We start from the raw sequence: 23,682 nt of genomic DNA, 5'->3' as shown, positions 1-23,682 counted from the left end.
GCCAGCATGCACAATACCAGGACCTCCCCGAAATGGAATGCAGCTATCATTAATGTTATTAAATACACCTGTGCTTTTCAGACTATGACAAGTAAAAATGTCTTTGAAAAAGGTCTACAGACATTTTTTTTTCATGGGTGACAGGGGATCTTTACAGGGGGATAGCAGGTCATCAGTTTATGCCTCATAGACGTGGTATACATCATCTGAAAGCTGGGAACCTTAAGATTCATTTAAGATGCAGCATTGTGCATCAAGTTTTTCTAGTAATAAATCTGTAATAAATATTGTGTTTTGTTCAGGCACCTATTCAAAGGTTGAAAGAGTGTATAATGGCTTAGATCATTATGATGGACGTATATGACAGCCATTCCTGTGCTCAATTATGTCTCCTAAGATGTCGCAGCAGTATTTGGGGTTGATATATTTGTCACACAGATTTGGTGCTTAATTTAAGCAATACTTCAGAGTTGATAAAAATGGTCAAAAATCCTATCCCTCCAAAGTACCACCTTCAGACACCAAGACCCAGAGGAACACCAGAGAGTCCATGCTGTGATTTGATTTGAATAGAATAGAAAGAACTTTACTCATTTCCGAAGGGAAATTTAGCTGTCCAGCAGCTCATAAAAGACAAAGAACAACAACAACGACAACAACAACAACCATACTTCTCCTCATCATCAACAACAACACCTCAATCAAAAACCTTTGGAATTTGGAAATTTCATTAAGAACTGCATTTTTTGGTGGTTGGATGGTGAGCACTTCTGTTATACCTGTGAAAGCCAAACACCCCCTGAATGCCCAAGGTCTTTAGTTTGTGGCTGTAAAGTTGCATTAAGCTGTAATTATCTTAGAGGTCACAATAGGTCATTTTAAACACTCATGTGTTCCAAAAAATGGTCCCACTTCAATGAAATAGCTACATCACTCAATTTGCAATTTTGCAATTCCAAGACTATTTTGGGACCTAGTATACAGAAACATTCAATTATAATAACCGAAAATAAACCATTTGTATTACATGCCAAAAAACTGCATGGTTTTTGCCCCAAAAAATGCATGAGATTAGCACAGGGGTCAGCAACGTTAACTATCAAAGGAGCCATTTTTGGCCAAAAAAGCTCTCTCATAATCTGTCGGGAGCTGCAAAACACATTCGAGCCTTATAATGAAGATAACAGTAAGTCTAAATTCACCCATCAACATTACTAATAGGTCTAAATGAGCATTTATTAATGTGTTACAACAAGTTGGCGATCCACAGTGGGCTATTTATGATTGTTTGGTACTTTAACTTCGAACGGTTGGTGGTAAAAGGAATAAATATATCCATGCACTGTTAAATCCTCTGTCCCCCAAGACTGTTTTTCTGCAATCCATAACTAGCTTAGCTAGGGAGATCCAAGACGAGCCACTGCTATTGAGGTACCCCAAAATTTACAGGACAAGGCGATAGGCTGTATGACACACATTTAGTTGATGAAATGATTAAACTTTTTTTTATTCAGTGTATAGGCTACACATTTTTACAACTGTATATAAGCATCACTCAAGGCCTAAGGCAGTAAAACAGGAAAATTGTTTTAAAACTCCTAAAGACAGTAATGTCAGCAGGGAACACTGGCGTCCCTGCAGAGTTTAAGAATGAAATGACAAACCAAACAAACAGTTCCAAAGCCTAATATTTATGTGGCACGCGGATGGTGACACCTTTCCAAAAGATAGTGGTTAGCTGTGAAGTTTACCTGCAAACATAACTTCATGTGCATTCATGGGCAGGTATATACAACCTGTGGGATGGAAAGCATCCTGTGTGTTGCAATGTGTAAACTGTTGTGCCAGGCATGTGGCTGACCAGAGATCTGTATTTATGGTGTCAGATGGTGTGTGTGCCTGTGTGTGCCTTCACCTGCAAGACGCCTCAAGTCTGTAATTAGTAAAAGGTGAGAGGTGAGGTCAGAGAGCAAATGATGTATTTTAGCAGACCCCTGCCTTTTTGTCAGCCATCTGTGATGACTATACAACCACTCTCACTGTCACAGTTTTCTTGTTGGGCTGTAAATGCCACAGTTACAGTTTCTTGGTCACCTTTCTACATCAAATGTATTGAAAAGGGACAACTTAGTCCACCTGTTCTTATCAATTAGGGGCAGCTCAGCTCTAAACTAATGAACAGCATGCTTCTTAGGTCTCGCAATAGGCCATCCCGGTCATGCATTAGACTGTAAGTTGTAAGAAAGACATGTTTATAGAGTGAAAATTATTACATCCTGACACTTAGCCAAAATTGACAGACAGCTGCAGAGGAATTTCAGTGATTGATCTGTGGTCGCTCTGTGTTTCTCATGGTCGTTAGGGAAGGAATTGGTTGTTAGGGAAGTAACCGGTGGTTAGGGGGCGTCCAGGTGTCAGTGGGATGACAGAACCCCTCATTTGGTTTCTGGGGCAGCTGGCCAGGATGGGACAGAGGGACATCAAACAACCCACAGCTGGAGGAAAAGAGAGGGGAAGGCTAGTGTGAGAGGAGAAGAAAATTGAAATGGGAAGGGAGAGCAGGGGAAGACGAGGAAAAAGGGGAAATGGAGAAGAGAAAAATTTGAAGAAAATCAGATATTAAGATGATGTAATGGATAAAAAATTAATCTTGGTGTTGAGTTTAATTTCTGTTGACTGTATTGTTCATTCTCAGTGTCTTTTACCATTTGTCTTCTTTTCTTCTTGTATTTTTGTGGTACATGTGGCCAGCTATCATTGAATTACAGACAATACAGAGAAACACTGACTAAAACATATTTTAAATAGTCACATATGTTTGATTCTGGGGAAAGCAGTAGACAAAAAAAATCAGAACTGTTTTACAAATCTATCAGTGCGGGCTCTTTCATTCCCAAATCTGCATGAGCTCACAATTTTACTGCACATTTAAACATATTTCCAATGTTCTGTAACATACTGTGGGCCAGTGGGTGTCCCCCCCCCCTCTGGGTCCTTTTATAAGATGAAACTCAGGAGAAACTTTTTTTTCTGTCATGAATTAAAAAAACATAAATGGTTGTAATGCTTTTGAGGGCAAGCTCTGTTACAGTCAATGGTTTTAACAGACGTCGCAGGCCTTCCAGAGCCATGGCCAGCCTGCGTTTGCGTGAGGGTCTGCCAGTTAAGTTTCATATAAGCTTCACTACTGAATCATAGCAATCAGGCACACTCAATGTCATTAGCTAAATCTCAATGTAATCGCACCAAAAGCGGCAAAAGATGCCAACCTCATCATCTTTACACATTGTTGTAGTAACCTGTAAACATGTAAAGCCATTAGTATGAATCACTGTTTGAGTTGATCTGTGTGTTAAAGAGCTGCCGTGCGACTTCCAGCCTCTCTCAGAGACTCCAAGTGTGTGTGTGTGTGTGTATGTGTGTGTGTGTGTAATCAGACATGGCAGCTATTAAGCTGTCATGGTGGAAAACAAACATTGTAGCCCTAACAGTGCCCATCTTGGACAGAATTCCCAGTATTCCCTGACAGACTTTTGGAGGTTTCCAGAATGCCTGTGTCATAGCTCAGTGACTGCTGAGTATTCACTGCAGGGGACCGGCGTCTTAGATCTGGCTGTGTGTCAGAGAGGAGGAGAGAGAAAAAATAAAAGCATGTATGGTTAGTGTGTTTAGATGTACAGCATGTATGTGTGTGTACACTTAGAAATAAGGGTGCTAACCATGGTTCTTCAGCTTGTCCCAATAGGAGAACCTTGTTTGTTTTCTGGTAAAACCGTTTTACAAAGGTTACACCTGGAGCCCTTTTGGAGGGTTCAACTCAGAACCCAGCATAAAGAGGTATATCTAGAACAATCTGTGAAAGATTCCACCCAGAAACCTCTATAGATGTTTTCAGACCAATTGTTTCTGGGGACACCCTGAGAGGAAGTACCCACTGGAGAGCTCTTCTGAGAACTACATAACTTCAAGGGCTTTATTTTCTGTTTGCGTTCACACCACTAAAAGGAAAGCTGAAGTGACATACTATAAGCCAGGTGGTGGTTGGTATAGCAACATCACTCTGACTTTGATGATATAAAATTGCACTGTATTTCCTGTATTTTCTGTTGCATTTATGTTCAGTAAAGCCTGGACTTGGCTGTTGGTCCATTTGTCCTTGTTTTCTTCTTTTTTTTTTTCGTTACAAGCTTTTGGTTGTGTTTTGTGTGTCTGTTATTTATATGGCTAATGGGTTTTAAAAAATGGTGGTTACCAGTGCTGCACTGACTGTGTTCGGCCAATCAATGCACACTTACGTCTGGACCAATAACCATACATTGACATCACTCTGAATAACCCGAACAGGGAGCTAAAAAAAGTCTCTCAAAACTGTATTCTAAGAACTACAGTCTTGCGGTGACACAGCAAACAGGGGGCATCTTAGTACAAGATTCCTAGAACTATGAAGAAGTTCCTTCAGTCTGAAAACACTTCATGAGAAGTTCTACAGAGAACTCTTCTAAGGATGCTAACATAACCCACCCAGGAGCTCTACCAAGAACCCTTTCATATTCCAAGAATTTCACCCTAGAACCTACCCAAAGAGGCTCTAAAATCAGTAACTGTCTACATCAACGATAGATCTGTCTTCCACTAATCATAGTTGTAGTTTGACAGGTTACCCTGGGGCCAAGGAACCCATGTTGAGATGCGTTCAGCTTCATGAGGCCCCTGAAGGGACGGGGCTGATGTGGCCCAGTACTACCCACAACGATCATGGTTCACAGCCACGTTTTGGGGGATGGAGATTATGTGAAATCACAACTACTACAGCTTTTGTCATTTCAACGTTGCAGTAGGGTTGGGAGCCGAAACTCAGTTTCAGATTAGAATCGAATACAAAATGCCAACTACCAGGTACCTGAAAAAATAGATGTGATATTGTAAGGCATAAACTGATGGTAAAGGTATCAACTACAGTAGAACACAGGTAAAATTAACTGATTAAGGCAATTACAGATACATCTACATTTAAAAATTCCAATATCAAACATGGGTCTATATTTAAATATTTAAGGGTGAGGATTTTTAATACCCATGCTTTCAACAATCATTGAAGAACCTTTTCTTCCAAAAAAGGGTTCATCAAAAGCAAACAGCTCTGGGTGGAATTTCAGTCCTTCAAGAAAAATCCTTTGGGAACCCTTATATCTAAAAGTGTAGGTTAATGCTATGGTAGTAATGCTAATGGTTTGCACTGCAGGACATCAGTCTCAGGTCAAAGGGCATAGTGCCAAACACTCACACAGAGAGATGGATGCAGACAGAAGAAACGATACACTGGCGTCATCTCCACTGCTTCCAGTGTCCTTATGAGACTTCACAGAGCTTTGCAAGATCACAGTCTGCATGTCTTTCTCACTCATGCTGCTTTCACAGTGACCCGATTGATTCACCATGTATTACGGGCATCGCATCGCTTTATCCACACATATGTGACTCATATATCTTTGCAGGGGTACACACACACAAACATATGCACCTACACAAGCGCACACACAATCCGAAAGAAACTGAGGTTCGTAGAAAAGTTGTGAAATTCTCAGCCTTGGCAATTTCACACCCATGTTGTGAACAGCTGTGGTGTCGATCAGCTGGCAATCTACGGGAAAAAAATGCTTTTTTTAGATGTGAAATGTTGTGTTTCTGCCGCTCCACACAAAACAGGTAGGAAAAACACATTATCTCTGCTCCATCCCTCTAAATTTCTCCACACTGCAACACTAAGTGAGGGTTGACATTTAAAGTAGTTTCTGATATTTACAACTTTCATCTCTCCTCACTCCCTGACATAAAACAGTGGAAAGTTAAAGAGCCAGGCAAGCTACGCTACATTGTGTGTTTACAGGGCTAAAACGGTCCTCTGCCCAGAGCAGAAACATTCAGCCAAGGGAATATATTGCACCCATATGTGTTTGAATTCCTCCAAATCATTTATGTCCATGCAAATATTACCATAACCTCTAGATGAAGACATTGGAAGTGTGTCACTGTGGGGTTTTGAGTCCCAGCCAGTGGATTTACAGTCATTTCTGAGTCTGATTGTTCCCCGACATAGTATGGCGGTGAACTGAGTCACTATAAAATTGGCATCCTCTGAATGTGAATCACTGATGAAGGAATACTGAATCACTATAGAACACAACTTCGTTATTTATGTGTTGTGTTCTTTACACACACACAGAACGTGTTAAGCTGTGATTAGATTTAACATATTCTTTCTGTTAACCTCAATCCAAGCCATTCTCACTGAGGTATTTCTTGATTTAGATTTTTCATCCTTCATTTTTTCCATCAAAAAAAAAAAAAGAATAACTCTGAACAAGACAAGCCTTATAAAGTGAAAACAAGGAGTGGGTGGAGTAGTCTGAGCATGGTCAAGAGTAGTGATGTGTGTCCAAAGCCTCACAATCCTGCATGACGATTCACGCGGAGAGATATTGTTTTTGGGATAAGCTTCAGGATACGCTACAGGAGCCTGTCATCATGCCACAAACACACATCATGAGCTGTCACAACATTCACACTGAGGTGCAAAACGGGTGTGACCTCAACTTGCAACAATTCTTAAAAATGTGCCGACAATTTCCAAACACTTTCTCTGAACATTTCTCCTTAACATCCCTCCCACCCCTCAAGCCAACCCTACCTCACAAACACACACACCCCTATTAAACATGTGTGTGTGTGTTTGTGTGAGTGTCCTCCTCCCTCAGTCTCTCCATGGCTGGATTGTGGCAGCAGCTCGGCTCCCTGCGGCAGGGTCGAGCTCTGGCTCTCCTCCACCTCATCGGGCTTCTCTACCCACCTTTGGGTGCTCTTCCCTGGGATACCAAAGCCGGCAAACCACCTCTGGAGGTAAGACATCCACATGGTCATGGGAAAAAGTATAAATGTAATTCAAACATGGATTTTTTTAGAAGTTGTAATTCAATCGTTTATGCAATCTTTGTAGCACTTGTGTTTTATTTACATGAAATACATACTTTTCTGAGTTATACCTTTATTTTGTGAAAGAAAAATTAACTGTACCTGATATAATTAACTTTATCTTATTGTAGTTTTTTGTGCCTATGCACTCTACAACTAAAATCCTTCATCAGATCAGGCAGTGGGGAATAACTGCATGACAGACCACTGGTTTGTTTTAGATTATCTCTGTCCTTGTCACTCAGGCTAACCTAATCACAAACAGATCAAGCTAAATCAAGTCGTGACTAAAGTATACCAAAGGGGCCCATGGCATGGAAAGAACACAAGAGTTAAACTCTTAACTTGCAAAACAGAGATTTGTGCAAAAGAGGAGAGGAGAGCAAGACCAGAAAGGTTCCCCAACTCAAACCAACTGTTGGACTGGGCTGAGTGAGCTGTGGGATTTCCAGCAAGAGAGAGGGAGCGAGCTGGAGAGCAGGATAGATGAGTGAAAATGAGAGAAAAAGAGCAGCAATGTGATCCAGCGGAATTTATGATTATACTGTTGAAACTCATGCCAGTGATGGTGAAACCCTGGTACAGAGAGAGCGTGCAGAAAGCATCTGCAGATGTACATGAGTGGGCACATGCATTGTTTGTATCTGTGTGTGTAAAAGTGTGTGAATGTTTGTTGGCAGGGTTTTCATGTGGTGAAGGGGAATTTCTCTAGGACTTTCCTTCGCATTGGCTACCATAAGATTGCAGAGATTCCTGCAGGAGCACGTAACATCAGCATACGGGAGACAATAAAAAGCCGAAATTACCTGGGTACATGCACAAACACACACACACACACACACACACACACACACACACATCTATCAGCAGAAATAATTTCAGACAAACATTAGAGTGATGGATGAACATGGGGTTTTCCTCCAGCTCTGCAGACCCAAAGCAGTGTCTCCATCATCAATGGCAACTGGGTGATTGACAGGCCGGGCATCTTCACTGCTGTGGGAACACAGCTGACGTACCAACGACCCAATGAAATCCGCTCTCGCAATGGGGAGTCTATCACTGCACCTGGGCCACTGACTGAGGACCTGCATGTTTATGTGAGACACAAACTGGCACACACAACAGGCCTCATTCACACATTTGTACTTAAACTGTGCGAATACATGTTTAACACATATCTGGATTCATCAGTATATTTTTACTTGTATTTGTTCTTACTCTGAAACTCACTAAATGTACTCACTAAATGTATAGCATGTTAAAGCCTCTTTCATTTTAAAAGGCTTTAAAGGTCCAGTGTGTAGAATTGAGTGGCATCTAGTGGTGAGATTGCAGAACTGAAACTTTTCCTGTGTGCCAAGCATGTCGGAAAAGGACAGTAGTAAAAACTACACAGAACTGTTTAAAAAACATTCATTCATTCATTTATTCATTCATTCATTCATTCATTCATTCATTCATTCATTTTCCGTAACTGCTCATGGGAGGGCTGGAGTCTATCCCAGCTGACATTGGGTTAGAGGCGGGGTACACCCAGGACAGGTTGCCAGACTATCACAGGGCTGACATACAGAGACAGACAACCATTCACACTCACATTCACACCTAAGGACAATTTAGAGTCACCAATTAGCCCAACCTGCATGTCTTTGGACTGTGGGAGGAAGCCGGAGTACCCGGAGAAAACCCACGGTGACACAGGGAGAACATGCAAACTTTGCACAGAAGGGCCCCCCCACCCTCTTGTTGCGAGGCAACAATGCTAACCACTGGGCTACCGTGCCGAGACAACCTATTTAAAAAGGATTCAGATGAATACCTTGTACTAGAGGCAATGTGAAGCTGCAGAGCAACACTGTGTGCTTTTACATTTTATATTAAAATAAATCAACCAAATCAATGCATTCTGTCGTTAAAACAATCCAGTTAATTAACACAGTACCAGTTAACAGCCTGCGCTTCCAAACCCTGCATATATTGCATTATCACTATCTCAATAACTCAATATACACACAGTAAAGCTGGCAGCAACTACAGTACATGCTACCGTGAAAGAGTCTGTGTAGCAGGTGAAAAAACTTGCTCTGCCCCGCCTGCATGAGACCTTTAATAGACAACAATATTTGAAACATTACATTTTTTAATGCATTGGCCAAACGTTTAAAATAACTGAAACTGACCCCCCCCTAGTCTCATCAATTATTGTCAAAATTAAAATATTCAACTAAAAAAAAATGAGTGTCCCAGTCACAGCTTACAGCTGTGTTTATGGAGACGTCTTTATTGAAATTTTACAGTTATGGTTGTCATTGTTTTTATTGACTTATGACCTTGACCTATAATGATCGGCTACTCCTATCAATTTCTAGCACCATGAAATTGCACATATGTAGCCAATGTTAACTGGTAGCCTATGCAGGGTATCTAACCGATTCAGATCTACCACCAAGCAGCTGTTAAATGGCATATATAGCCTTGTTGAACGATGCTGCAGCCTGTTCTCTTTAGGACAGAGCCCATCTTCAAAGACTAACATAGCATGTTTGAGTGAGGAATGGAATCAGCCGTAGTGGATGAAGTATCTGAAAGCCATACTTGAGTAAAAGTACAGATATCTTACCAGAAAAAGACTTTTGGTAGAATATTACTTGGGTAAAAGTCTTAAACTATCTAATATTAACTGTACTAACGAAGCAATGAAAACGCTTGGGTAATAGAAATACATAGGTATTGGAGTAAAACTGGAGTAATGTACTTTTACTCCAATACATAAAAATGTATCGGAGTAAAAGTATAAATTTAATTTAGGAAATGTAGTGATGGAAAGTGACAGTTGACAGAAATATAAAAACTCAAGTGAACTACAGATACTCCCAAAAAATACTTGAATATTGTAACAAATAATTTTTACTTTGTTACATTACACTACTGCTTATCAGCCTTTTCCGACTGCCAAGACATTCATTAATATGTGTGTAGAAACTTCTTCTTCAACACCTCTAGGCTGATGTATTTCCTCATATTGAGAAATGGGGGAGTTGCAGTATGCTGATTGCAAATGGCGGGGATGTGCCTGTCAGTTTCGAATGATTCTGACTCACTTACAAACGCACGGTGGTAAGAGCAATATCCACTGGTTTGCACGGGTCATGGATCTAATCATGTTAGAGGCCTAATGGGAGCAGCCCACTATACAAAAGCCCAATCACTGTAAGGCAAGGCCAGTTTATTTATATAGGATCATTCAGACACAAGGCAATATGAAGTGCTTTACAGGGACATGGAAATACATTAAACATAATACATTCACAAAACATTAAAACTGCATTCAAAAGACAATGAATGAATAAAATAGAAAAATAATGAAAAAAATTTATACAAGTAATACTACATTTCTACAGTACCATATGTCATCATAAACCAAATACCCCTCTCTCTTTCTCACAGTTGATCTACCAGCAACCAGGTCCCAGTGTATACTATGAATACACTGTCCCTTTACGAAACACACACCCAACTCCTGAGCCAGGTACACCTTCTGATATTCTGCCCCTGGGTGAGTGCACACACTAACACGCATAAACACTCCAACACACAAAAATATTAGTGTGACCCTAAATGACCACAGTGCCATTTTCTCATGATTAATACTCTGATTTGCCCTCAGTGACCATAACACATAACAGATGCCTCTTTTTTTGTCTGCATGTACAGTACAGTGTGTGTGTGTGCGCGTGTGTGTGTTGAGTTCAGATTTCATGGTAACGCCAATATGTATCATTTTCAGCAAAATTGTCCTTTTGAAAATTGGATTAGGATTTTGATAACATTTGATACAGGCAGGAGGCCAAACTTTGGTCTGGCGAAGAGCTTCTAACTGCACACTGAGACAATAATCGGTCACTTGGGCCAGATTTCATTTCATTACCTAATATTTAACCTTCATTAAAGAGATTAAAGAAATAGCTTGATTTGTTTGTGTTGGTGCTGATAAATAATTTAATTACCAGAGATTTCCTGAACTCAGAAAACGACAAATCTTCTTAAAGGCCCTGCACAGGTGTTTGTAATTAATGCAGCTGATCTGACCCCTGCTTAGGTCGAAGGTGGGTGGAGAAAGACTGGGAATTACCAGAGGCCACCACACTCTATGTCCAAAATCACTCCCAACAGTACTTGCTGTGTAGTGCTTTATACTGACTTTTTGACTGACCAAAGTTTGAATAATTTATGCACTATATAATGCCTCAAAAATCTTTTTGATAACAATCCACAGTGACAGTGCAATGCATCCCATTTAATAGATGCATCACTACACTTGTTAGTGAAGCCATAGATGTGCAGGGCCTTTAAAGTTAGAGTTCCCCCCAAAATCAAACATGCATATTTTCCCTCTTACCTGTAGTGCTATTTATCAGTCTAGATTGTTTTGGGATGAGTTGACAAGTGTTGGAAACATCAGCCGTAGAGATGTCTGCCTTCTCTCCAGTATGATGGAACTAGTTGGCACATGGCTCGTGGTGCTCAAAGAGCCAAAAAAAATCTTTTAAAACTGTGATGTCTCTTTCCAGAAATCATCATCCAGTTACCCAAGATAGTCCACAGACCTTGTTGTGAGCAGATTCATGAAGGACTTACACCAAACTACACCTGCCAACAGAATCACCACGCAAAGCGAAGCATGCATCTACTCATGGATAAGAGGCTTGTGCATGTGACAGTGCAAGATGGAAACATTAATGGCATCTCTCTTGGCTGAGCTGTAGCGTTAGCTCTGATGCATGCTTCATTCTGTGTGATGATACTGTTTCAATCAGGAGAGACTTGTTCTGGGAGAAAAGAACATTTATTTACATGTGCACATAAGTATGAGAAATGAGAACAGTGTTTGGTGATCAGTCCCCATCATGATGTCATCCATTCCAGGAGGGTGGTAAAGACGTAGTAGATCAGGGAGCTCCTCTATGGAGTCCAGACGCTGGTGGTGGTAATGGTGGTGATGATGAGATGAAGAGGGAGCTGAGGATCTGGATGTGAAGAGGAGTGGGCTTTTGATGAGCTTGTCCTGGGCTCTGGATAAGGTGACTGGAGGTGAATGGGGTGGAGGATGTTGCAATGATTCTGCCTAAAATGACAGCTGACAGGAGCAGAGAGGAGATAAGATTTTAAGTTTGTCAGTAGCAACATGAATGGCTGAAGGAGATCATGGCAGAGTCTGATAGGCTAACCAGGAGAGGGAACGCCCATAGTCAGCTGATTGGAGGAAGCCGTGAGAGTGGGATGGACAGAGAACTGTGAATGGATATAGCATAAAGAACGCTTCATTGGCGGGTGTAGTTTGATAGAAAGAAAATAGTTCCAACATGAAACTGCTCACAACAAGGTATGTGGATTATCTTGAGTAACCAGGTCATGATTTCTGGAAAGAGACATTGCTGTTGAGTTTTACAAATGAGTTTCTGAGTGCCATCTAGTTCCATTATATTGGAGAAAAGACAGACATCTCCATTGCCGATATCACAAACACTCTGCTACTCACACCAAAATATGTATTTCTGATTTTAGGGTGAACTGTCCCTTTAACACGACTATATTTTATTTCAGGCTTCAGTCTGCCTTTATCTATCCAACATTTTAGATTACTTTCGCACTTTACTTACCCTTCAAATTTGGGCTCCATCATTCAACCTTCATCTCTCTTGTAGTTGAGACAGTTGGGCCATCCCACTCTGGTGAGAAGGACCACCAAGGTGGCACCACCAACAATGATATCACCAAAGAGAAACCCCACCCTAACCAGGTTCCCTCTGACCCCAGCAAGAAATCTGACCCTCAGCCCACCTACACCTGGACAAAGAGGAGGCACACAGAGTGCAGCGCGACCTGTGGTACTGGTGAGGAAACACATATAATTCAAAGAAAGAGTGACCGCACATTAAATCAATGCTTTTTCACCTTCTTTATGGAGCTCTTTTTTGTGTAAAATAATGATTTGGGGCATTAACTTAGTGAGCAGGCAGCCTTACTTTAAATTTTGCCAATGCAAAAAGGCCCGAGCTCTTTGGGAAACACATATAAATAATAATAAAATGTTACAAAATCAGAGATGACACACATAAATGTCACTGAAAGCTTTAGCTATCAACAGTAGCTGTCACACACCCAAAGGGCTGTGATTGCTGGCAAAGTACATGGGCCTTGTAAATCATTGCTATGGATGAAAACATGTACGTGTATGACAGTCATATTTTATGCATTCAAACACACATTCACATGCTGCGTCTTTTTGTTGTCTTGTCTGCGTGTCTGTGCACTTGCCAGGCAGGCGTCAGGTATTCTGGGAGTGCGCTGAGGAAGATTCCCAGGCGACTGTTCCTGCTGACCTCTGTGACCCTGCTCTTGAACCAACAAACCAGGAAGAAGACTGCAACACCCAGTCTTGTCCTGCATAGTGAGCAACACACACACACACACACACACACACACACACACCTGATTTACCGTAGTTATGACACGTACACAGACTCACATGCACTTCCATTGTATTAGTTCCACATGGTGCTGTGACTGTCGGGGAGAAGCCTTCATCACTCACACACATTTAAGCCGTAAATCAGTCACTAGTCAAAGCTAATCACACTGACTCACTTTGGTGTGGCTTTGGTTTGCATGTCTTGTGGTAAATACCACTAGATCTTACTGTCGCCAAGATGTAGCGGGGTGTTAGTGGATTAAGTGTATGTTTGGTTGTGGCCCTGTCAGCTATTTCGCCTGCAGTGTCAGTGATCCATGATAGCTGTCAGTCTGAAATATATATGTTTCCACTGGGAACACAGCAGCAGCACAGGATTGCAAAATTGAAACTTAATAGAATGAGAAGAAACATCTGAACTTGTGCTGCACAAATTGGCTTATTTTGCTTGTCTAGTTTATAATATCCTTTTGGAGGAAACGACAGGCTTTATAACGCCCCTAGCAGACCAGGGTCAACTGACCACACATAATAACTGTGGTCAAAATGAGGACATAGAGCTGGGCCAGGCTCTGCTTGAGAAAGGTCATTGTTAAACTCATGTCTCAATATGTAACCACATCTTTTGTGATGGACTGTGAACTGCTTTTTATTTCCTCTAACTCTTTCTTTATTCTTTGTGACTGGCTGACAGCTGGGATGTGGGGGAGTGGTCAGAGTGCAGCAGGAGGTGTGGACCTGGCACTCAGCACCGCCAGGTCATCTGCCGCCAGGTCACTCATGTTCACACCAATGGGACTGAGACCTCGGTTACCGTGGCACAAGAGCTGTGTGGGTCGCACGATAGGCCGGTGACCAAAGCTATATGTCAGCTAAAGATTTGCAGCCAGTGGGAGATCCGATCTGAATGGAGCCCGGTGAGAACAAACTTACACACCTCAGTATTACATGACTCTACTAATAAACATATTGTGATAACAGTACTGTCTTTAGATCATTGGCTTAAGTAAAAGGAGTAATACCACAATGTAAAAAAATAGCCCTGCATTCCAGATTTTACTGTTTTACTGTATTGTAAAAGTACATACGTATTATTAGGGAAATGTAATTTTAAGGGGACCTATAATACTAATTTTCAGGTGTATACTTGTATTTTGGGTTTCTGCTAGAACATGTTTATATGCTTTTATATATATAAAAAAAAACACTCTATTTTTCTCACACTGTATGTGCTGCAACACTTGTAGTCACACTGTGTCTGAGACACTTAGCACCTGTCTCTTTAAGCCCTCCTCCTAAAAAAAGCCTGGTCTACTCTGATTGGTCGGTGATTCCTGGTCTTCCATATCTTGTCACCTTTGCACTGTCATCCCTGCATGGACATATGAAGAAACCTGGATACAGCAGGATACATTGGGCGTGTAGCCCCGTTCATTCCTATGAAAGTTGCTTAGTTGCACATGAAGCCAAGATTGTTCTATTTCCTCACTATGAAATTATATGATCTTCCACATTATTGGGCCCATAGAGCACGTGCACGAGAGACTTGCGTTAGCCGAGTGCAGCTGAGTGGCTAACTTCTCCCAGCCAAACGACTACTTCAGGTTTAGCACTCTGTTAATTTGAATGGGGATAAAATGATTTAATGCTGTGGCTCTTGTAGACATCCCAAATGTTATTGGACTAAATGGAAGTCCAGGTAGTGAAACTGGTCATATTGCAGGGAGGTTTGATGCTCAAAAAAATGTATCCACTGATTTACAGGCATCTCTTCCCAATGTAAGTCAATGAAAATTGGCATTAAAGCTGTTCCCGTCTGTTCCTGGGGGCTTTCATCGCAGCCTGGGGAATGACTGTAACATGTGTCTGAGTCTACCACAAAGAATCTCCAATAAAAGCTTCTAAACACAACCAGATATGCTCCAGCAGGAATATGATCCAAAACTGGGGAGTAATAAACAACATCAGCATCCAAGATTACATGTCTCCCTGGCATTAGCATATAGCTACATGTAGCAGTGTACTTGCAGTCGGGGAATGACTGTGTATGGCGGCACTTTCTCCTGTTAAAAATCACCAATAAAAGCTTTTAAAGACAGCCACACATGTTCCAACAGGAATCTGATCCGAAATTTGGAAGGAATTTACAACAAGACAACAGCAACCAAAATTACAGGTTTCCCTGATGTTAGCACATAGCTACATGTAGCAGTGCACATGATATAAACACTTGCAGTAATGTGCAAGGAGCAGATGAACCATTGAAAACAGAGTATTCGGAATGGTCTGAAGCCTGAGGATTTTGCTCACAGGGATTACCTCTATACCTTATTATTTGAAACTTTGGCCAGATTTTTATAACTAACAGTTTTGTGTCAATACATAAGTTATACATGTCAGTGCTACAGTTATTAACAGGCATTCAGAAAGATACATATAACACATACAATTTAATCTAAAAAATAATGCAACCATTATTATTCAAACACATTATCACTAAATACAATAAACCTGTACATCTTTATAATTACAAAAAACCCCAAAAACAAACAAACAAAAAAACCATTACTTTCTCTGTTCCCCCCAACTCTCTCTCCCACCTTCTGTCTCTCAGTGCTCAGTGCCATGTGGAGTGGGCCAGCGCAGCAGGGAGGTGGTGTGTGTGAGCAACCAGGGTGATGTGGAGGAGGATAAGGAGTGCAACATGAACCTAAAGCCAGACACACTACAGAACTGTGACATGGGAGCCTGTGCACGCAGCTGGTTCACCTCCGTCTGGAGCCAACGGGTAACACAGAAACTGTTAGTGTGTGTTTGTGTGTATGTGTATTACTTAAGTTACACGGTAGACACAAGTTCAATGGGGACAGCTTGTCTAATTGAGGACAAAAGCCATGTCCCCCCAATTCAGAATAAGTTCACCTTTGGGTCAGTGTTTATGCAATGGTTATGGTTAGAGTAAGGTTAAGTGTTCAAGGAAGTTATATAAGTCAATGTAATTTCCCAGAAAGTGACATGGGTAAAAATCTTGTATACATGTGTGTAATATTCCTCAGTGCTCTGCAGAGTGTGGTCAAGGCAATCGAACCCGGATGGCAGTATGTCTGATAGATCATGTGACTGATCTCCCATTGGACAGCTGCGAAGAGGAACGCCCCTCAGAAGTGACACTGTGTGACTCAGGCCCCTGTCACAACCGCCTGGAGTGGTTTACCGGACCCTGGAGTCAGGTAATTTCCATGCACACATACACACAAACACACTGCAAAAGCATCATCCATTTGAAGTTTCACTTTGTGTGTGTGTGCTAAGTGTTCTGCAGAGTGTGGGAATGGCACACAGACCCGGAGTGTGGCTTGTATTCTCAACAATAATGGTCGTATGGAGGCTGTGGACCAGTTAAAATGTTCCAGTCTCCCTCAGCCAATCACATCTCAGCCCTGCAGACTGAAGCCATGTGGTGTCCAGTGGTACGTCACAGAGTGGAGTGCAGTAAGTGTCCCAAAGTCTGTCATTCCACCATGCAACATATAACAGGAAAATTTGCTTCCTTTTATGTAGATAATCAATCCATGCTATATTACTATACTGACAGTATGAGTCTTCCTGCTCGCAGAGCCCTGTCAGGAGTGCCTACATGTACCAGCATGCATTACCCGTGTGCCTCTGATGCCCCATAGCTAATAGTAACCTACTAGCTTCAAACTATTACCTTGTTGGTCAAAACATAGTTTGACTTGGTTGTCTTTTTCAGTTTATCTTTAGGATCCTGAAGAAGGTCTCTAGCAAACCTTTGTCCAAATGAGGAGTAAAACTTTCAGGCATGTAATGTAACACACCCAAGGGCTCTCTCGAGGTTGGCGTTGGCGACAGCATCCAACAAAAACTGCCTACATTACAGTGTGTTGCAGCAGGATGATTCAGTTTCTGTTGGCATCGGAGAGCAATTTGTTCTGTGTTTGCTCTCGGAAGCTCAGGTCCTGGAGGGTCCCCGCCAGCAATATCCTCTTGCAGCCGCAGCCTCGGCTTCTCTCCACTGCATTTCATCAGCCTTAGACTTTGGCTCAAATAAAGACGGCTGATATTTGAGCCAGCCAAAACACTAAAATGTATCATCGTCTGTAACATCCTCAGCACTCATATTTTGGGATGACATTTTTTGCTGAAACGCAGCTAGTTTGCAATACACGCAAAGAAAGCAAGGACGTTCTCTTTTTTAGCAGCCTCTACAGCAGTGGTCCCCAGCTGGTCCAGCCATGGGGTCCAGATTTCTCCTTAGTCATTAGTTCAAGGTCCACAGTTTAACACATTCAGCGTCATACTTGAGTTTGGCCATGTTGTTGAGCCAGTTTGCTTGCTCTGTCAAGTAGCTCTCCATTAGCCACCAGTTGGGAACCACCACTCTAGAACACCTGGAGGCGAAACCCAGCCTGTAGTTCTTCCTGCATCCAATTACATCCCTGTCATATCAAATGATGCCGCTGTATGCAGAAAGAACAACAGATTTTGCAGCTGCGAACTCAGCTTTCTTGGTTGATATAGCACGCAGTGAGGAATTTATTTCAATCAACTACTGTTACCATCAACACTGACTGGATATCCACATAGAAGGTGGTGGTTTACCTTTAACCCCTCGTATAGTACCTGACATAAAGAAATCACAGTTGTTATTTGGTTGTAACATACAGTGTCAAACCCCATCTGCTAATGAAGACTAATACGGTTGAAAGGGGACCTTGAGTTGGGATTGTTTTGTCAAAGCATTATCAAATCATCTGGATAATCCACACAGAACAATTTCATAGTGTATATATCTTGATTAGAAATAGTTTTAGTGAAACCTGTGCTCAGCGATGTGTGAGGATTACCATTAGTAACTGTGACATCATTTCTGGATATCTCAAAATCTCAACACATAAAACTGTCACTACTAATATGCCCAGATAACACCAGAAAGATACAAGATTTTTTTTATTTTATTTTTTGTAATATGGGTAATTAATCCTTTAAAGATGTCCACCTGGTTTTGGTATTTTTTTTTATCTTAGAGCAAGTGTGGCATGAGTTGTGATGACTAGATGGTGTCCACATTCAGTCCTCAGTTTAAATCATATATACTATACTGTTCGTGTGACTCCTCATCTCTGCCTCTGTTTACTCATTTTTCATCTCCTCAGTGCTCGCGCATCTGCAGTGGTGGCTACCGTGTGCGTGAGGTGCGTTGTCTTGCTGATAACATCACCCCAAGCGACCACTGTGACCCCAGTTTGATCCCAGAGAGCCGAGAGGAATGCAACAAACAAGCTTGTGTCGCTGAGATCAGTAAGTCTGCCAAGCACTATTGTATTACTGCGGTATATCTGCTATAGGTGCAGTTGGGTTAGAAGACACCCAAGGGTCAGAGAGGACCTGTTTGAGATTTCGCTGTGATGCTGTCATTGTTGATAATGTTACCATGATCATCTGGGGCCTATACTGCCTCAACCAGGAAGAATTGAGGGGTTGTTAGGAACCAGGGAGGAAGGATGATGTTTTTTTGATGACTCATATATGAAGGAACCTCCCTGTCAAAATGAAGCATATGTTTGCCAAAACCATTCTCAAACAGATCAGTAAGTGACATTTCACTGGCTAAAAAGACATGAGCAAGAACATTTGATTCATTTGTTCAAGTTGCTTCTGATGTTTGGTGTTAATCATTTTCATCATTAATCATTAATCAAATAGGCAGTGGTACATGATGCAGACACATGTGATCTAATTTTTTATGCCTCTGCACTGGTGATAGCCATGGCTGGAGGCATTATGTCTGTCCCATCCTTGTGAACACGATATTTCAACAACGCCTCAAGAGAATTTCTTCAAATTTGGCACAAACGTCCATTTGGACTCACTGATAAAGTGATTGTTTTTGGCAGTCATAGGTCAAAGTACAAGGTCACTGTGACCATGTCTGTCTCATTCTCATGAATGTGATATCTCAAGAATGCCTTGAGGGAATTTCTTTAAATTTGGCACAAAGGTTGACTTGAACTTGAAGATGATCTGATCAGATTTTGATGGTCAAGGGTCAAAGGTCAAGGTCACTGTGAAGTTGTCTGTCTCATTTTTGTGAATGCAATATCTTAAGAACACTGAGGGAATTTCTTCAAATTTGACACAAATGTTAACTTGGACTCAACAATAAACTCATTGGATTTTGATGGTCAAAGGTCAAGGTCACAGTGACCTTGTCTGTCTCATTTTTGTGAACGTGATATGTCAAGAACACCTTAAGGGAATTTCTTTAAATTTGACACAAACATTCACTTGGACTGAAAAATAAAGTGATGAGAATTGTGTGGTCAAATTAAAGGTCAAGGTCAGTGTGACCTTACAAAATATGGTTGTGGCCGTAACTCAAGAATTCATATTAAATATGACAAAACTTCACCCAAATATCTAACAGGATAAAAAGATGAAGTGATGACATTTTATATCCAAAAGGTCAAAGGTCAGCTTCACTGTGACATCCTAATGTTTTGCATAAAACACTTTTCTGGTCATTATTCAGTGTCATATCTCAGGAACAGAAGGGGAGACATTTGGTCAGATACTGAATTGGTGAAACTAATCTTGGGTGTTCACCTTGAAACTGTGCTGATTGTATAGATCTTCTGTGCTGCCAGGGGGACAGTGGGTGTAGCATCCATGTTTTCGCGGACATGGTTGTAAACTATAATAGAAACTTGACTGCGATGAGAAATCTAAATCATGTATTTCACAGATGACTTGTGTCACTACAACAAGTGCCTAGCTTTTATTATGACAGATGTGAATTTGTATGCATCATGAAACATGAAATTTGTTTTACATTGATAACTTACCTTTAGTTATGACTTGAGTTCTGAGTCCATGAGACTAATTCAGTATGACTTTAGTGACTTTGGGTTTGAGTACTGACTAACTTGACAGCTTGGTGAATTAGCACCAACACTTCCACCAAGACATGACGCACAAGCCTACTGTTGGCTCAGAGCAGAAGCCTGTAGTCAATAACACTTAATAGAAGAAATAAAACTGCTTTGCTCCTCCCATTTCTTTCTCTAACTTGCTCCTCCTTTCCTTCACAGATCCATCGTGTAGCGACCAGTATCATAACTGTGTGGTGGTGGTTCAAGCCCGACTCTGTGTTTACCCTTACTACAGAAGTGTCTGCTGCGCCTCCTGCTCCCGTGCCCAGGAAACATACCCCAACTCATTTCAAAAGAACTACATCCGCAGGTGATGCTGCCACAGGAAAAGTCCACTTCATCTAGCTCTGTTTGGAGAGCACTTCAGTATGAGGGAATGTAGAGCATGGTATATTAATAATAATGATAAACTTTATTTATATTGCACCATCCATGCATACAATACAACTCAAAGTGCTTCACATAAAATCAGATAACCATAACATTTAGATAACAATAATAATATTCAGTCACTCAGCCTGCAACAGATTAACTGACCAGGTAATCTGCTGCTTTTCTCTGTTTTGTGCACTTGGCCATAAACACTGTTGGAGTAAGATCCTGTTTCATCTGACTGGATGAAGAATATTTTCTTCATCTCATGACACACACCACAAACACATACATCTGTGAGAATATCAGTATGTTGAGGTTTAGAGTTTTCATTCTCAGTGTAACTTTAACTCAGACTGGTCACACTTGGTGATGTACTTACATATATATTTATTCTTAATAAAGGGTGTATAACTTGTGGTACTCAGCTGTTGTTTGTTGTATTAATACAGTATGTTAATGACCATATTTAACACTTTGATGCTGACATGATATTGTTTTACATCTCAATCCCCATAAGGGGCTTTAAGATAATAACATGTCTAAATACTGCCCAAGTCAAAAAAGGTGTCCATGAGACCTGAAAAGCAAAATACCATTTTAATAGTGACCTTAAATATTAAGGTCAATTTATATCTGAATGTAACACACATGCCACATGGGGAATAAAGGTGGGAGTGTACAGCTGTGCCAGTTGTTGCCGGCATGAATCTTTTGTATCTTAGGTACACAGTTTTTAAAATCTGTCTTTAAACAACAGTCAGGTCCCCATTTGTACACTGACGACGGCTGATGTTGTCAGTGACTACATAAACATGCACACATATATTCCCCCTTCAATTCCAATATGACAACATTCTGAATTTGATGCAGATAATATATACAGCATATTCCGTTTGGATATTCTGAATTAGGCCTGTTTCCAAATGTGGCATTTTACAATTAAGACATGGGATATGCGGATATTATTTAGGTTTTAGGAGCATTCTTTGGACATGTATACAGAGCATTTGGGATTTGCATCTTAATTGGGGTTTTTTACGGCAGTTTGTGACACACGACTTCTTACCTGTTTATGCTCAGCTCTGTGTGTTGTCATGGATGCCTTGTACACAAGCCAACTAACTGGGGTAGGGCTTAGGTAGAGATGCCTGTCCAAAAGAAAAGCCCACATTTCTGGTCAGTAGGAGAAATACACCTACTTTTAGACATTATGAAAGACTTAGATATCAATAGGTTTTTGTATATGCACAAATTTTGCAACACTGACTTTTTCAAGAGGATGGATGAAGGAATGAAAGAGACAGGTTGTGTTTGCACAGTCCAACAAGTCCGCCATCGGTGAAAAAATCCTTTTTTGATGTACAGACGCAAAATGGCACAAGCAGCTCCAGTCATTTAACTTTTCCATATTTTGATGTGATAAACAACATGTCAGGACATGTTAACCAGAGCTGTATGTAAACTGGAATTTTAGTAAAATATTCATTTTCATTAACTATTTAAACAGATTAGCAGGAATATTGTCCTTTTTGGAAAATTAGGGCACAACCAAAATATTTGGTGCATGTAAACACAGTCATTGTAAACAACACAGGTGCAGTGCTTGCAGGGCACAGTAATTTAGGGGACCAGAAACTTAAAAATTAAAGTTGGCCCTCTAAACCAAAATGCAAAACACATTGAAAGTATCATCTAACACTAGAAAACAAATAAATATGCTGTCTGTTATGGTAAAGGGTTTGTTTACATCAGGGGTAGGGGTAGGGGTTAGACTAACCCTACCCCAGTCAGGCATGCCTGGTTATATATTTTTACTCAAAATATGAATTAATAACGGATCCTTCCCTAAATATTAATTCATTTTGAGATTCATTTTATGTTTATGTTTTGTGATTCCTCATGAGTTTCACACCAAAGATATATTACTGACACATTAATGTGTGGGCCAAGTGGCATGTTACTATTTGAATTGGTTGAGTTGGATCTTTCTTTTATACTGTTGGGTAATTTGATCTATAGCAATATTTCATACACTCACAAAGTAATTATTTGGTCTATGTCAGGTTTATGTATTTCTATTACATACAACATTTCTATTGAATTGAGTCAAGTAATTCTAACATGAACTCATGTAAGTAAGTAAAATAAATACAACTGAGATGAACAGACTATGAGAATTTATTTACCTATAGCTTGTAGAATTTACCTAATTTACTTAAATGAAGTTTATGTAATTACTGTTAATAAATTCTGAGTATTTCAAATATGTTGATGAACATTAACAATTAATAAATTCTATGTAATTTAAATATGTTGATAAACATTAGCTTATTTGGAATACACAATTTTTAAGAATTACCCAAACTTTATATAGTAAATTAGATTCATTCTTTGAGCTTTTGTGACAGAAATTCAGTTTATTTAGCTTAGTTTTATTTATATATTTTTTAAAAACTGTATCTTTTAGTCTGTGAGAATTACTTGACTCAATTTGTTGGAAAATGTGTAATTGCAATATATAAACCTGACAAAATAAACAAAGTAATGCATTTGAGTGTATTTTATAATCTCATCAAGTGTTTCATATGTAAAATTTTAATTTCTAAAGTAACTAGTAACCTACAACTGGCAAATAATGTTAGAATAAAAACTTTTCTTGAAATGTAGTAGAGTGCAAGTATAAAGGGGTATCATATGAAAGTACTCATATAAAGTACAAGTATCTCAAGTTTAAACTTAATGTGCAGTACTTGAGAAAGTGTTTGTGGGTTCCCTTCATTGGTGTCAGGCACAAATCATAGTCTACTGAAACAAACATATATGTGCTTATGTTGAGTGTTGATTGGGGGACAGAAAAAACAAACTCTGAACGGAAAGTGAAGATTTGCTTGAAAACATGGTGGACATGTT

At 40.4% G+C, this 23,682-nt stretch overlaps 1 protein-coding gene across 2 annotated transcripts; it reads left to right on the top strand.

The window, feature by feature from the left end:
* Positions 1-6,741: 6,741 nt before the first annotated feature.
* Positions 6,742-22,963, top strand: adamtsl7 (ADAMTS-like 7). 2 transcript variants are annotated; one of them, XM_050045506.1, is made up of 12 exons: positions 6,742-6,897; positions 7,650-7,779; positions 7,894-8,069; positions 10,420-10,501; positions 12,678-12,866; positions 13,294-13,423; positions 14,139-14,361; positions 16,059-16,232; positions 16,501-16,674; positions 16,757-16,936; positions 18,622-18,766; positions 20,557-22,963. In XM_050045506.1, the coding sequence occupies exons 1-12, from the start codon at positions 6,763-6,765 to the stop codon at positions 20,709-20,711; spliced, it is 1,893 nt and encodes a 630-aa protein (XP_049901463.1). In that variant the 5' UTR covers positions 6,742-6,762; the 3' UTR covers positions 20,712-22,963. The 2 variants fall into 2 exon arrangements, with proteins under 2 accessions (XP_049901463.1, XP_049901462.1); XM_050045505.1 differs by having other exon boundaries at positions 10,420-10,528; positions 20,557-22,962.
* The last annotated feature ends 719 nt before the right edge of the window (positions 22,964-23,682 follow it).

This window comes from Epinephelus moara, chromosome 5 (assembly GCF_006386435.1).
Source record: "Epinephelus moara isolate mb chromosome 5, YSFRI_EMoa_1.0, whole genome shotgun sequence".
Lineage (NCBI taxonomy): Eukaryota > Metazoa > Chordata > Actinopteri > Perciformes > Serranidae > Epinephelus > Epinephelus moara.
The sequence above is the reverse complement of the archived record's forward strand: the minus strand, read 5'-3'. Positions and strand labels throughout refer to the sequence as shown.